This window comes from Bombina bombina, chromosome 2, assembly GCF_027579735.1.
Source record: "Bombina bombina isolate aBomBom1 chromosome 2, aBomBom1.pri, whole genome shotgun sequence".
NCBI lineage: Eukaryota > Metazoa > Chordata > Amphibia > Anura > Bombinatoridae > Bombina > Bombina bombina.
This window is the reverse complement of record NC_069500.1, coordinates 178,313,510-178,330,045: the sequence shown is the minus strand read 5'-3', so window position 1 is coordinate 178,330,045 and position 16,536 is coordinate 178,313,510. Positions and strand designations below refer to the sequence as shown.

General features: G+C 38.8%; 1 protein-coding gene across 3 annotated transcripts in view; it reads left to right on the top strand.

The window, feature by feature from the left end:
• TENT2 (terminal nucleotidyltransferase 2) overlaps nucleotides 1–16,025 on the top strand; it is a 153,710-nt gene extending 137,685 nt beyond the window's left edge. For all 3 annotated transcript variants that reach the window (XM_053701362.1, XM_053701361.1, XM_053701363.1), the window contains 2 exons: nucleotides 3,962–4,041; nucleotides 14,935–16,025. In XM_053701362.1, coding sequence (XP_053557337.1) covers nucleotides 3,962–4,041; nucleotides 14,935–15,015 — 161 coding nt within the window. In that variant the 3' untranslated portion in view covers nucleotides 15,016–16,025. The remainder of the gene's footprint in view (nucleotides 1–3,961; nucleotides 4,042–14,934) is intronic.
• The last annotated feature ends 511 nt before the right edge of the window (nucleotides 16,026–16,536 follow it).

The following is a 16,536-nucleotide window of genomic DNA, read 5'->3' as shown; positions in this document are numbered from 1 at the left end:
CAGGCAGGAGAGATATTGTTACTAAAATTAGGTTACTTTGTTGCTTAACGGATAAGCCCATATGCATTCAGGGCTTATGCCATTTTATTTACAACCAGACAGTTGAATTTTTCTTTATTTTAGTTATCGGTCAACTTACTGTGAAGAGATTACTAGAGACACATATCAGATGTCTCAGCTCTATAGGACATAGTCAAAATCACTTTTTTTATTTGTGTGTTTGTGTTTAACATCCGCAACTTAATCTGCTTTTTAGAAATTGATTACCAAAGTTATTACTTCTATTTAGAAGACAATGATATAACTGACCTAATCTCAGTATACTTTGGTGATTATTAGTGCATTGCTAAGAGCACCTAACCTAGTAATTATATATTGTGAATGATCTAGTGGAATTTAACCTGTATCAATCAGTTAGGCAATCTGAAGGTACCGGACATCACTTTATGTATTTACATTATATTATAGTTGTTACTAGCCAAGACTAATTTAAGAAAGATACAACAACATTACTAGGTTATTGCAGAGGTATCAAATACTATACAAGTTTAGTATTGACAGTACATATAATTTACTCTGATTGTATGTCCAATTAATAACTGTATTTATCTGGACTAAACGTTGGTACTGTACAATTTAATACCATCATAGTATTCACTAATCACTATCAGGACTCTAGGATATCTATTCCTAAGCTAAATATTACAATATAATATTAGCTATTCCAGACTCAGACTATAACTGTTTATGACTGATATATTGTACAGGATAATGAATAAAGTCCAGTAGACTATCTAGTAATACATAATTAATCTCAATATTATTAAGCATTGCTACTAAAATATATATTTACACCAGATAAGATATTTCTGAGTTGTTGATGTACATGGTATACCACAATATACCATAATCATTTTCTTTGAATACTGATAACTGACAATATAGTATCCATTCATTTATGACAACTTTCTGTGTCTCAATAATCAATATATTGTCATTTAGTCTAGGATCTATGGATCAATAGTTGATCCTGGGTCTATATTATCTAGACTAACTAATTCCTTGAGTACACTGTGTGTACAATAATCAAGGATCTTATTTTTAGTAACCCTCCTGCAGCTCAAATTCGTGTTAAGACGACTCCTGTGTTTTTAATCGTTTTGTCCTTTTATTTTTAAAAAAAAGTCCCAATAAGTTATATTTTAATACTCATCTAGTGCACTTGTAACTCTATCCACCATTATACTATTCAGGGAATTTGAGTGCTATCTATGTGTACAACCGTGGAGAGTCTTATCTCCTTTTGCTTTTCTATGTTGATCACCTAGTATCTACCACTTAGATACAACCTAGGAAGAATATACTGTACGCACTTCCTCTTAGTTATCTACAGTTACTTTATTCCCTGTTAATTGACAGTAGTGCCATTGGGCCCCTTTCTGCCACCCAGGCAGAAAGGGGTCTAGGGTATTACTCCAATTTGTTCGTGGTCCCAAAGGAGGGCATGTTCCGCCCAATTCTGGACCTCAAATGTTTAAACAAGTTCCATTGTTCAAAATGGAAACGATCAGATCCATTCTGCCTCTAGTTCAAGAGTGACAGCTAATGACCTCTATAGACTTGAAGGATGCCTACCTTTTATGTTCCGATTTACAGGAACCATCTTAGGTTCTTCAGATTTGCCTTTCTGGATCAGCATTTCCAGTTTGTGGCCCTCCCATTTGGTCTGGCGACAGCCCAGAGAGTCTTTACATAGGTGCTGGGGGCTCTTCTAGCAGTAACACAGTCCCCAGGGCATTGCGGTGGCGCCCTACCTGGACGACATTCTGGTTCAGGCGCCGTCATCCCACCTGGCAGAGGTCCACACCAGGGTCCTGCTGCAGTTACTTCAATCTCCCGGTTGGAAGATCAATCTCAAGAGTTCTCTGGTTCCCAGTACCAGAGTGGAGTTCTTGGGCACGATCGTAGACTCTGTGTCCATGAAGATCTTTCTCACGGAGAAGCGACACTCAAAGATGTCGTCTACCTGTCTTGCCCTTCAGTCTACAGCGAGGCCATCTGTAGCTCAGTGCATGGAAATGATTGGGCTCATGGTTTCCAGCATGGACATCATTCCATTCGCCAGGTTTCATCTCAGACCTCTTCAATTGTGCAGGTTGACAGTGGAACGGCGATCATTCAGAAACGGTCGCAGCCGATATACATGGGTGCGTGGACTCAATTTCCCTCTCCTGGTGGATCCGCCTGGATCACCTGTCCATGGGGGCATCCTTCCTGAGATTGTTACCACGGACGTGAGTCTGGCGGGATGGGGAGCAATTTGGGCTGCCAGGATGGCACAGGGGAAGTGGTCTCACTTCGAGTCATCTTCCATTAAATTTTCTGGAGCTTTGAGCGATCTACAACGCTCTGGAGGCGTGGCCTCATCTAAGACTTCAGCTTTATCAGGTTCCAGACGGACAATATCACCTCGGTGGCCTACATCAACCACCAGGGGGGGCACGAGGAGCTCTCTGGCGATGAGGGAGGTGTCTCGGATACTGGAGTGCTCTGCGATCCACATCCCGGGTGTGGACAACTGGGAAGCGGATTTCCTCAGCAGGCAGACCTTTCATCCGGGAGAATGGTCTCTCCACCCCGAAGTGTTTGCGGAGGTTGATCTCATGGCGTCAAGGTTGAATTGCAAGCTTCCCTGATACGGATCAAGGGCCCCCAAGGTGGAGCTAATAGACGCATTGGCGATGCCTTGGGGGGTCGGCCTGGTGTACATATCTCCTCAGTTACTGCTTCTTCCTCATGTAGTGGCACGTATAAAGCAGCAGAGAGCGTCCTCCATTCTGGTTGCTCTTTCATAGCCGATGGTGTGGTTTGCGGATCTGATGGGGATGTCATCCTCTCTGCCGTGGAGGTTACCCTTTTGCAGGGATCTGCTGGAGAAGGGTCCTTTTCTACATCAAAATCTCGATTCTCTGAGGCTGACTGCATGGAGATTGAACGCTTAGTCTTGGCTAAAAGGGGTTTGTTTGAGAATGTGACACTCTGGTTCAGGCAAGAAAGCCAGTCACTCGTCGCATCTATCATAAGATGTGGAGGACTTACTCTGTCGTGTATTCAGGGAAGCGCAGGGGTCAGAGGGCTTCAGCTACTTCTTTGTCTTTTTGGCTGAGGAGCCTGATCCGCTTGGCCTACGAGACAGCGTGACATGATCCTCCTCAGGATAACGGCTCTTCCACTAGAGCGGTAGCTTCATCTTGGGCCTACAAGAAGGAGGCCTCTGGAGCAGATTTGCAGGGCGGCTACCTGGTCCTCCTTGCATACCTTCACTAAGTTTTACAAATTTGACGTTTTTGCTTTTGCGGAAGCTGTTTTTGGGAGAGAGGTTCTACAGTCTGTGGTGCCCTCAGATTAAGGGTCCGCCTTTTACCCTCCTGGTTTCATTCAGTGTCCTCTAGAGCTTGGGTATATGTTCCCACTAGTAATGAATGAAGCCGTGGACTCTCCTCCCATTTAGATGGAAGACATAAATTATGCTTACCTGATAATTTTATTTCCATCGAGGGGAGGAGAGTCCACGGCCCCCGCCCGTATCTCCGATGGGTGGACCTAAATTTAATATTCTCTTCTGGCATCATTTATACCCTATTGTTTCTCCTACTGTTCCTTGTTCCCTCTGCAGAATGACTAGGGGATGAGGGGAGTGGGGGAGGTATTTAAGCCTTTGGCTGGGGTGGTTTTGCCTCCTCCTGGTGGCCAGGTTCTTCCCACTAGTAATGAATGAAGCCGTGGACTCTACTCCCCTCGATGGAAATAAAATTTTCAGTTAAGCATAGTTTGTCTTTATAGGTGTGATTAATTTTTAATAGTTCCATTGTTTTTCAAGATTTTTTAAGATGCTAATCATTCAATACATTATGCATATTTATTTTCAACATAATTTCATGTGATTTCCTTATTTTTGTAGAGCCATTTGATAGAACAAATACTGCAAGAGCAGTACATGAGAAGCATAAATTTGATCTTATCCAGGAAGAATTTCTAAAGGTAACATTCAACAGTAGTTCTTATTTTTTTATTTTTTTTGAGCTTGTGATATAAATGTTGTATAGTGTGTGTGTGTGTGTGTGTATATATGTATGTGTATGTATATATATATATGTGTGTGTACGTACGTACTGTGTGTGTGTGTATATATATATCTATCATCCAGAACTCTCAAGCAACCGGATAAAAAAGTAAACCTGTTAGAACATAAATGTGCTCTATAACAAACAAACAGTCCGGATCTTGTAGATAGACCAATAGACAGGCACAGTAATTGATGTCTCAGGACTCTTTTCTGCTACTCTAACCCTTGTATGTATTTAAATATTAATACTGTATTTACTTGATACTGTATTAATATTTAAATACATACGTTTATAGTAAAATCTGGGTTATAGAACTAGTTAGGCCTATTTTTAATAGTAGCTGTCAACCAGAAATACACTTTTCCGGAATCTACCAATCCCCATGGGTGCCAGTTAATTGTGAGTTTACTATAACTATATATAGATATAGATATTCTAAGGAAGGCTTATTTATGTTCAGGTCATCTTCTTAGGCCTGCTATTTCTTTGGCTGATGTTGCAGTTGCTTCAACTTTTTGGTTGGAAAGCTTAGCGCAACAAGTATCAGATCATAATGTGTATAGCATTGTTAAGTTAATTCAACATGCTAATAATTTCATTTGTGATGCCATTTTTGATATCATCAGAATTGATGTCAGATATGTCTTTAGCTATATTAGCTAGAAGAGCTTTATGGCTTAAATCTTGGAATGCTGATATGACTTCTAAATCAACGTTGCTATCTCTCTCTTTCCAAGGTAATACATTATTTGGTTCTCAGTTGGATTCAATTATTTCAACTGTCACTGGGGGGAAGGGAGCTTTTTTGCCTCAGGATAAAAAAATCTAAGGGTAAATTTAAGGCTGCTAATCATTTTCGTTCCTTTCGACAAAATAAGGAACAGAAACCCTAAGGGAACGGTTTCCAATTGGAAGCCTTCTTCAGTCTGGAATAAATCCAAGCCATTTAAAAGATCTAAATTAGCCCCCAAGTCCGCATGAAGGTGCGGCCCTCATTCCAGCTCAGCTGGTAGGGGGCAGACTATAATTCTTCAAGGATGTTTGTTTGGATCAATTCAATCCAATCCAAAATCATTGGATTCAGAACATTGTTTCTCAAGGGTACAGAATAGGTTTCAAAGTAAGACCGCCTGTGAGAAGTTTCTTTCTCTCATGCATTCCAGTGAACCCAGAAAAGGCTCAGGCTTTCCTGAAGTGTTTCAGACATGGAGGTATCTGGGGTAATTGTGGCAGTTCCTGTTCAGGAACGGGGTCTGGGGTTTTTTAAAATCTGTTCATTGTCCCAAAGAAGAAGAATTCTTTCAGACCAGTTCTGGATCTAGAAATTTTGAACCGTTATGTGAGAATACCAACATTCAAAATGGTGACTATAAGGACTATTCTGCCTTTTGTTCAGCAAGGGCATTATATGTCCACAATAGACTTACAGGATGCATATCTTCATATTCCGATTCATCCAGATCACCATCAGTTCCTGAGATTCTCTTTTCTAGACGAGCATTACCAATTTGTTGCTCTTCCTTTTGGCCTAGCGACAGCTCCAAGGATCTTTTCAAAGGTTCTCGGTGCCCTACTTTCTGTAATCAGAGAGCGGGGTATTGCGGTGTTTCCTTATTTGGACAATATCTTGGTACTTGCTCAGTCTTTACGCTCTGCAGAATTTCACACGAATCAACAAGTGTTCCTTCAAAATCATGGTTGGAGGATCAATTTACCAAAAAGTTCTTTGACTCCTCAGACAAGGGTAACCTTTTTAGGTTTCCAAATAGATTCAGTATCCATGACGTCTGAAATTAGTTGCAGCTTGTCAGAACCTTCAGTTTCAATAATTCCCTTCAGTTTCAATAATTCCCTTCAGTTTCAATAATTCCCTTCAGTAGCTATGTGCATGGAGGTTTTAGGTCTTGGACGCGATCCCTTTTGCTCGTTTTCACATGAGACCTCTTCAGCTTTGTATGCTGAATCAATGGTGCAGGGATTATACAAGGATATCACAATTAATATCCTTAAATCCCAATGTTAGACTATCTCTGACTTGGTGGTTAGATCACCATTGTTTAGTTAGAGGGGCCTCTCTTGTTCGTCCAACTTGGACTGTGATCACAACAGATGCAAGTCTTTCAGGTTGGGGAGCTGTCTGGTGATCTCTGACAGCGCAGGGGGTTTGGAAATCTCAAGAGGCGAGATTACCAATCAATATTTTTGAACTCCGCTCGATTCTCAGAGCTCTTAAGTTTTGGCTTCTTCTGAAGAGAGAACTGTTTATTTGTTTTCAGACAATGTCACAACCGTGGCATATGTCAATCATCAAGGTGGGACTCACAGTCCTCAAGCTATGAAAGAAGTATCTCGGATACTTACTTGGGCGGAATCCAGCTCCTGTCTAATTTCTGCGGTTCATATCCCAGGTATAGACAATTGGGAAGCGGATTATCTCAGTCGCCAGACTTTACATCCGGGAGAGTGGTCTCTTCAACCAGATGTGTTTTTTCAGATTGTTCAGATGTGGGGGCTAACAGAAATAGATCTGATGGCTTCTCATCTAAACAGTAAACTTCCCAGGTATCTGTCCAGGTCCAGGGATCCTCAGGCGGAAGCAGTGGATGCATTGACACTTCCTTGGAATTATCAACCTGCTTATATCTTTCCGCCTCTAGTTCTTCTTCCAAGAGTGATTTCCAAAATCATAATGGAGCCTTAGTTTGTACTGCTGTTGGCTCCAGAATGGCCACACAGGTTTTGGTAAGCGGATCTTGTTCTGATGTCCACTTGCCAACCTTGGCCACTTCCGTTAAGGCCAGACCTTTATATCTCAAGGCCCTTTTTTTCCATCAGGATCTCAAATCATTAAATTTGAAGGTATGGAGATTGAACGCTTAGTCATAGAGGTTTCTCTGACTCAGTGATTAATACTATGTTGCAGGCTCGTGAATCTGTGTCTAGAAAGATTTGAGTTTGGAAGACTTACATTTCATGGTGTTCTTCTCATAAATTCTCTTGGCATTCTTTTAGAATTCCTAGAATTTTACAGTTTCTTCAGGATGGTTTAGATAAGGGTTTGTCTGCAAGTTCCTTGAAAGGACAAATCTCTGCTCTTTCTGTTCTGTTTCACAGAAAAATTGCTAATCTTCCTGATATTCATTGTTTTGTACAGGCTTTGGTTCGTATTAAGCCTGTCATTAAATCAATCTCTCTTCTTTGGAGTCTTAATTTGGTTTTGAAAGCTTTACAGGCTCCTCCGTTTGAGCCTATGCATTCTTTGGACATTAATTTACTTTCTTGGAAAGTATTGTTTCTTTTGGCCATCTCTTCTGCTAGAAGAGTTTCTGAGTTATCTGCTCTTTCTTGTGAGTCTCCTTTTCTGAGATTTCATCAGGATAAGGCGGTCTTGCGGACTTCATTTACATTTTTACCTAAGGTTGTGAATTCCAACAACATTAGTAGAAAAATTATTGTCCCTTCATTGTGTCCTAATCCTAAGAATTCTCTGGAGAGATCTTTACATTCTTTGGATGTGGTAAGAGCTTTGAAATATTATGTTGAAGCTACTAAAGATTTCAGAAAGACTTCTAGTCTTATCTTTTCTGGTTCTAGGAAAGGTCAGAAGGCTTCTGCCATTTCTTTGGCATCTTGGTTAAAGCTTTTGATTCATCATGCTTATTTGGAGTCGGGTAATTCCCCTGCCTCAGAGGATTACGGCTCATTCTTCTAGGTCAGTTTCTACTTCCTGGGCTTTTAGGAATGAAGTTTCTGTTGATCAAATTTGCAAAGCAGCAACTTGGTCTTCTTTGCATACTATTACTAAATTCTACCATTTTGATGTTTTTTCTTCTTCAGAAGCAGTTTTTGGTAGAAAAGTACTTCAGGCAGCGGTTTCAGTTTGATTCTTCTGCTTATAATTTCAGTTTTTTTTCATTATAAGATTAAAACTTTTGATTTGGGTTGTGGATTAATTTTTTCAGCGGAATTGGCTCTTTATTTCTTTCATGTAATTAGCAAGAGTCCATGAGCTAGTGACGTATGGGATATACATTCCTACCAGGAGGGGCAAAGTTTCCCAAACCTCAAAATGCCTATAAATACACCCCTCACCACACCCACAATTCAGTTTTACAAACTTTGCCTCCGATGGAGGTGGTGAAGTAAGTTTGTGCTAAGATTCTACGTTGATATGCGCTCCGCACCAAGTTGGAGCCCGGTTTTCCTCTCAGCGTGCAGTGAATGTCAGAGGGATGTAAGGAGAGTATTGCCTATTTGAATGCAGTGATCTCCTTCTACGGGGTCTATTTCATAGGTTCTCTGTTATCGGTCGTAGAGATTCATCTCTTACCTCCCTTTTCAGATCGACGATATACTCTTATATATACCATTACCTCTGCTGATTCTCGTTTCAGTACTGGTTTGGCTTTCTACAAACATGTAGATGAGTGTCCTGGGGTAAGTAAATCTTATTTTCTGTGACACTCTAAGCTATGGTTGGGCACTTTGTTTATAAAGTTATAAATATATGTATTCAAACATTTATTTGCCTTGACTCAGAATGTTCAAACTTTCCTTATTTCAGACAGTCAGTTTCATATTTGGGATAATGCATTTGATTTAAATCATTTTTTCTTACCTTCAAAAATTTGACTCTTCCCTGTGGGCTGTTAGGCTCGCGGGGGCTGAAAATGCTTCATTTTATTGCGTCATTCTTGGCGCAGACTTTTTTGGCGCAAAAATTCTTTTTCCGTTTCCGGCGTCATACGTGTCGCCGGAAGTTGCGTCATTTTTTGACGTTATTTTGCGCCAAAAATGTCGGCGTTCCGGATGTGGCGTCATTTTTGGCGCCAAGAGCATTTGGGCGCCAAATAATGTGGGCGTCTTATTTGGCGCGAAAAAATATGGGCGTCGCTTTTGTCTCCACATTATTTAAGTCTCATTTTTCATTGTTTCTGGTTGCTAGAAGCTTGTTCTTTGGCATTTTTTCCCATTCCTGAAACTGTCATTTAAGGAATTTGATCAATTTTGCTTTATATATATATGTTGTTTTTTCTCTTACATATTGCAAGATGTCTCACGTTGCATCTGAGTCAGAAGATACTACAGGAAAATCGCTGTCTAGTGCTGAATCTACCAAAGCTAAGTGTATCTGCTGTAAACTTTTGGTAGCTATTCCTCCAGCTGTTGTTTGTATTAATTGTCATGACAAACTTGTTAAAGCCGATAATATTTCCTTTAGTAAAGTACCATTGCCTGTTGCAGTTCCTTCAACATCTAAGGTGCAGAATGTTCCTGATAATATGAGATTTTGTTTCTGAATCCATAAAGAAGGCTATGTCTGTTATTTCTCCTTCTAGTAAACGTAAAAATTTTTTTAAAACTTCTCTCCCTACAGATGAATTTTTAAATGAACATCATCATTCTGATTCTGATGACTCCTCTGGTTCAGAGGATTCTGTCTCAGAGGTTGATGCTGATAAATCTTCATATTTATTTAAAATGGAATTTATTCGTTCTTTACTTAAAGAAGTACTAATTGCTTTAGAAATAGAGGATTCTGGTCCCCTTGATACTAAGGTATTTAAAGCTCCTGTGGTTATTCCAGAAGTTTTTCCTGTTCCTAATGCTATTTCTGCAGTTATTTCCAAAGAATGGGATAAATTGGGTAATTCATTTACTCCTTCTAAACGTTTTAAGCAATTATATCCTGTGCCGTCTGACAGATTAGAATTTTGGGACAAGATCCCTAAAGTTGATGGGGCTATTTCTACCCTTGCTAAACGTACTACTATTCCTACGTCAGATGGTACTTCGTTTAAGGATCCTTTAGATAGGAAAATTGAATCCTTTCTAAGAAAAGCTTATCTGTGTTCAGGTAATCTTCTTAGACCTGCTATATCTTTGGCTGATGTTGCTGCAGCTTCAACTTTTTGGTTGGAAACTTTAGCGCAACAAGTAACACATCGTGATTCTCATGATGTTATTATTCTTCTACAGCATGCTAATAATTTTATCTGTGATGCCATTTTTGATATTATCAGAGTTGATGTCAGGTTTATGTCTCTAGCTATTTTAGCTAGAAGAGCTTTATGGCTTAAAACTTGGAATGCTGATATGGCTTCTAAATCAACTTTACTTTCCATTTCTTTCCAGGGTAACAAATTATTTGGTTCTCAGTTGGATTCCATTATTTCAACTGTTACTGGTGGGAAAGGAACTTTTTTACCACAGGATAAAAAATCTAAGGGTAAAAACAGGGCTAATAATCGTTTTCGTTCCTTTCGTTTCAACAAAGAACAAAAGCCTGATCCTTCATCCTCAGGAGCAGTTTCAGTTTGGAAACCATCTCCAGTCTGGAATAAATCCAAGCCAGCTAGAAAGGCAAAGCCTGCTTCTAAGTCCACATGAAGGTGCGGCCTCATTCCAGCTCAGCTGGTAGGGGGCAGGTTACGTTTTTTCAAGGAAATTTGGATCAATTCTGTTCACAATCTTTGGATTCAGAGCATTGTTTCAGAAGGGTACAGAATTGGTTTCAAGATGAGACCTCCTGCAAAGAGATTTTTTCTTTCCCGTGTCCCAGTAAATCCAGTAAAAGCTCAAGCATTTCTGAAATGTGTTTCAGATGTAGAGTTGACTGGAGTAATTATGCCAGTTCCAGTTCTGGAACAGGGGATGGGGTTTTATTCAAATCTCTTCATTGTACCAAAGAAGGAGAATTCCTTCAGACCAGTTCTGGATCTAAAAATATTGAATCGTTATGTAAGGATACCAACGTTCAAGATGGTAACTGTAAGGACTATCTTGCCTTTTGTTCAGCAAGGGAATTATATGTCCACAATAGATTTACAGGATGCATATCTGCATATTCCGATTCATCCAGATCATTATCAGTTCCTGAGATTCTCTTTTCTGGACAAGCATTACCAGTTTGTGGCTCTGCCAATTGGCCTAGCTACAGCTCGAAGAATTTTTACAAAGGTCCTCGGTGCCCTTCTGTCTGTAATCAGAGAACAGGTTATTGTGGTATTTCCTTATTTGGACGATATCTTGGTACTTGCTCAGTCTTTACATTTAGCAGAATCTCATACGAATCGACTTGTGTTGTTTCTTCAAGATCATGGTTGGAGGATTAATTTACCAAAAAGTTCTTTGATTCCTCAGACAAGGGTAACCTTTCTGGGTTTCCAGATGGATTCAGTGTCCATGACTCTGTCTTTAACAGACAAGAGACGTCTAAAATTGATTGCAGCTTGTCGAAACCTTCAGTCACAATCATTCCCTTCGGTAGCCTTATGCATGGAAATTCTAGGTCTTATGACTGCTGCATCGGACGCGATCCCCTTTGCTCGTTTTCACATGCGACCTCTTCAGCTCTGTATGCTGAAGCAATGGTGCAAGGATTACACGAAGATATCTCAATTAATATCTTTAAAACCGATTGTTCGACACTCTCTAACATGGTGGACAGATCACCATCGTTTAATTCAGGGGGCTTCTTTTGTGCTTCCGACCTGGACTGTAATTTCAACAGATGCAAGTCTCACAGGTTGGGGAGCTGTGTGGGGATCTCTGACGGCACAGGGAGTTTGGGAATCTCAGGAGGTGAGATTACCGATCAATATTTTGGAACTCCGTGCAATTTTCAGAGCTCTTCAGTTTTGGCCTCTTCTGAAGAGAGAATCGTTCATTTGTTTTCAGACAGACAATGTCACAACTGTGGCATACATCAATCATCAAGGAGGGACTCACAGTCCTCTGGCTATGAAAGAAGTATCTCGAATTTTGGTTTGGGCGGAATCCAGCTCCTGTCTAATCTCTGCGGTTCATATCCCAGGTATAGACAATTGGGAAGCGGATTATCTCAGTCGCCAAACGTTGCATCCGGGCGAATGGTCTCTTCACCCAGAGGTATTTCTTCAGATTGTTCAAATGTGGGAGCTTCCAGAAATAGATCTGATGGCGTCCCATCTAAACAAGAAACTTCCCAGGTATCTGTCCAGATCCCGGGATCCTCAGGCGGAAGCAGTGGATGCATTATCACTTCCTTGGAAGTATCATCCTGCCTATATCTTTCCGCCTCTAGTTCTTCTTCCAAGAGTAATCTCCAAGATTCTGAAGGAATGCTCGTTTGTTCTGCTGGTAGCTCCGGCATGGCCTCACAGGTTTTGGTATGCGGATCTTGTCCGAATGGCCTCTTGCCAACCGTGGACTCTTCCGTTAAGACCAGACCTTCTGTCACAAGGTCCTTTTTTCCATCAGGATCTGAAATCCTTAAATTTAAAGGTATGGAGATTGAACGCTTGATTCTTGGTCAGAGAGGTTTCTCTGACCCTGTGATTAATACTATGTTACAGGCTTGTAAATATGTATCTCGAGAGATATATTATAGAGTCTGGAAGACTTACATTTCTTGGTGTCTTTCTCATCATTTTTCCTGGCATTCTTTTAGAATACCGAGAATTTTACAGTTTCTTCAGGATGGTTTAGATAAGGGTTTGTCCGCAAGTTCTTTGAAAGGACAAATCTCTGCTCTTTCTGTTCTTTTTCACAGAAAGATTGCTATTCTTCCTGATATTCATTGTTTTGTACAAGCTTTGGTTCGTATAAAACCTGTCATTAAGTCAATTTCTCCTCCTTGGAGTTTGAATTTGGTTCTGGGAGCTCTTCAAGCTCCTCCGTTTGAACCTATGCATTCATTGGACATTAAATTACTTTCTTGGAAAGTTTTGTTCCTTTTGGCCATCTCTTCTGCCAGAAGAGTTTCTGAATTATCTCTTTCTTGTGAGTCTCCTTTTCTGATTTTTCATCAGGATAAGGCGGTGTTGCGAACTTCTTTTGAATTTTTACCTAAAGTTGTGAATTCCAACAACATTAGTAGAGAAATTGTGGTTCCTTCATTATGTCCTAATCCTAAGAATTCTAAGGAGAAATCGTTGCATTCTTTGGATGTTGTTAGAGCTTTGAAATATTATGTTGAAGCTACGAAATCTTTCCGTAAGACTTCTAGTCTATTTGTTATCTTTTCCGGTTCTAGAAAAGGCCAGAAAGCTTCTGCCATTTCTTTGGCATCTTGGTTGAAATCTTTAATTCATCTTGCCTATGTTGAGTCGGGTAAAACTCCTCCTCAGAGAATTACAGCTCATTCTACTAGGTCAGTTTCTACTTCCTGGGCGTTTAGGAATGAAGCTTCGGTTGACCAGATTTGCAAAGCAGCAACTTGGTCCTCTTTGCATACTTTTACTAAATTCTACCATTTTGATGTATTTTCTTCTTCTGAAGCAGTTTTTGGTAGAAAAGTACTTCAGGCAGCGGTTTCAGTTTGAATCTTCTGCTTATGTTTTTCGTTAAACTTTATTTTGGGTGTGGATTATTTTCAGCAGGAATTGGCTGTCTTTATTTTATCCCTCCCTCTCTAGTGACTCTTGTGTGGAAAGATCCACATCTTGGGTAGTCATTATCCCATACGTCACTAGCTCATGGACTCTTGCTAATTACATGAAAGAAAACATAATTTATGTAAGAACTTACCTGATAAATTCATTTCTTTCATATTAGCAAGAGTCCATGAGGCCCGCCCTTTTTTTTGTGGTGGTTATGATTTTGTATAAAGCACAATTATTCCAATTCCTTATTTTATATGCTTTCGCACTTTTTTATCACCCCACTTCTTGGCTATTCGTTAAACTGAATTGTGGGTGTGGTGAGGGGTGTATTTATAGGCATTTTGAGGTTTGGGAAACTTTGCCCCTCCTGGTAGGAATGTATATCCCATACGTCACTAGCTCATGGACTCTTGCTAATATGAAAGAAATGAATTTATCAGGTAAGTTCTTACATAAATTATGTTTTTTATGACCTGAAACCCAAAGTTTTTCTTTCATGATTCAGGAGGAGAGTGCAATTTTAAAGAACTTAATTTTTTTAATCATATTTACATCATTCTCTACATATCCTTTGTTGAAGGCGCAACAATTTACTAGTGGGAGCTTGCTAAACACATCAGGTGTGCCAGTGACGAGGCATATGTGTGCAATCACCAATCAGCAGCTAGCTTCCAATAGTGCATTGCTGCTCTCGAACCTACTTAGGTATGCTTTTCAACAAGAGAAGAAAACAAACTGGATAATAGAAGTTAAATTGAAGGTTGTTTAAACAAACAAAGTTTAAGAAATTTTAATTTTTTCACTCTTAATAGCCCAAGTGTACTTCATTCGTGTTGCCCATTCTGGGTTTAACTAATATTCATTTCTGTTAGGGATTGTTTAGTATCCAGACCTTCTCTTTGGGCCATCAAATAAGAGACAACGGTATATGTGTGTGTGTATATGTATATGTATATATATATATATATATGTATATATATGTATATATATATATGTATATGTGTGTATATATATATATATATATATATATATATATATATATATATATATATATATATATATATATATATATATATATATATATATATATATATATATATATATATATATATATATATATATATAAAATTTTTTAAGAGAAACACATTTGTGTATAAATATGTCCAGGATGGATATCAGTTCAACTTTGTGCTATACCTACTTGGCAAAGCTGCCGTTGCATTGAGTTGTGGTATATCAGGCTGTATTAACCAAAAGCATGATCACAAATGTGTAAATGTTAATTCATTATAAAATACATTTCAATATGTAATGTCTTTACCTTATATCATACTAACACAATTACTAATTTTATTTGCTATAGTCATAGTTCTAGCTTTAAAGCAATTTAAAATATTGTAAGCTTTCTCTTGATGTGTTTTTTTTTGTTTTTTTCCTGCAAGGCATGGGTTAGATTGAGAGACAACAGAGATTTGAACAGTGTGCTGAATGTGAGAGGAATTATTTCCATGCACAAAAGATAAGTGTCTGTCTTATACTGGAATCTCCTGGAAAATAAAGGACATCACTGCAATATTCTTGCTCCTCTAGGCTATTTTTTTATTGTTCTTAATTTCATCTAAGTTAACCTTTTTCTTCTTTATTTTCTCTTTTTTTTTTTTTTTTTTTAAATATATAAAGGAGTAAGGTTTTGTGTACATTACATATGTTTACTCTATGTAATTACAGTTATGTGTATGTTGGTGTTTGAATTGCTAGAAATGTAAAAGCTGAATAAATTGCAAGATGGGAACAGTAACATTTTCCCCACTAACTGCAATTGTGCTATAAAATTGCACTGCACAGACTAAAATATACCCATTTTAGACTGTAACAATAAAAAAAGGCTACTGCTTATCTATAATCAATTTACTTATTTCTAATATAAAATTTTAGTTTACAGAAGTGCTTGAAAATGTTTACCTCAACAGCTGTTCTTACAGTTGGCTGTGCTATGATTTAGTTTTTTATTCTCTGATTAGTTTAGTAGATGTATACGCCATAGTTCTTGGCAATTATGCATTGAACTTTCAGCCTAACTAGAAACAATTTGTGTCCCCTGTTATCGAAATTGATAGTTTCCCCATGACAGTCCATACAATATATCCTGTGATGCACCTCTCTAGAACAGTGGTATCGTTTTTTTTTTCGTTTTGTTTTTTTGCTGCTAAGGTTTGTTCCCTAGTTTTGTAAATACTTGTAAATCTGACACCTTATATAAGTTTCAGTGAGAGGATAATCTTTTTTTAACTTTTAACTTTTACATGAAAACACATTACTTGTTTGGCATTCCTTTTATGGTCTTTGTATCAAGTCTGTTAAGGCTGTTGGCGCACAACTTGTGCGTCTCTTTATTTCTAATTGTTCTCTTATGTTTGGGGGGTTTTTTTTGTTCACATCGGGAGTAATGTGTGTGTGGGGTTTTTTCTTTTGTGTGTCAATTGGAATTAAGTTTATGTAAAAAAATGAAATAAAAAAATTTTCTTGTAACTGATCTAAACTGTGTATTGTGTGTGGTTTTTTTTTTATTTATTTTTTTTATTTAAAAATAATGCACTACTTTTTAAAATATCAATCAACGAAGTCACTGGGAGAACTGGGCAGTACACTGTCACGTAGTAAATAATGACAGCGCAAGCAAGTCCTGCACATCCTGTTCTTACAGCTTTGTAGTACAAAAATACCCTACCAGAGCAGTGCTAAGTGTGAATATTTAGTCTACATGCGTGTTAATATATTTCATTTAAATATTTGCAGGGTTTGGGGCGGAGCTTGCCATCAATCTGAACAGCAGCACATCTGTGAAGCTCCTTGCAATACTTGTTATTTAACAGTGATTTTACACAGTTATTGGGGGTAAATTGACCTGAAAAAACCCTTGGGGATAAGCCACACAAGCACAGTTAGTCCAGTACTAGTTTGGAGGAGTTTCGGCCGGGCTCGTGGCACAACAGCAAGACGGTACCAGCAAAAGTTTAGGAAAGTCAGCGGCTGCGGCCTACTCC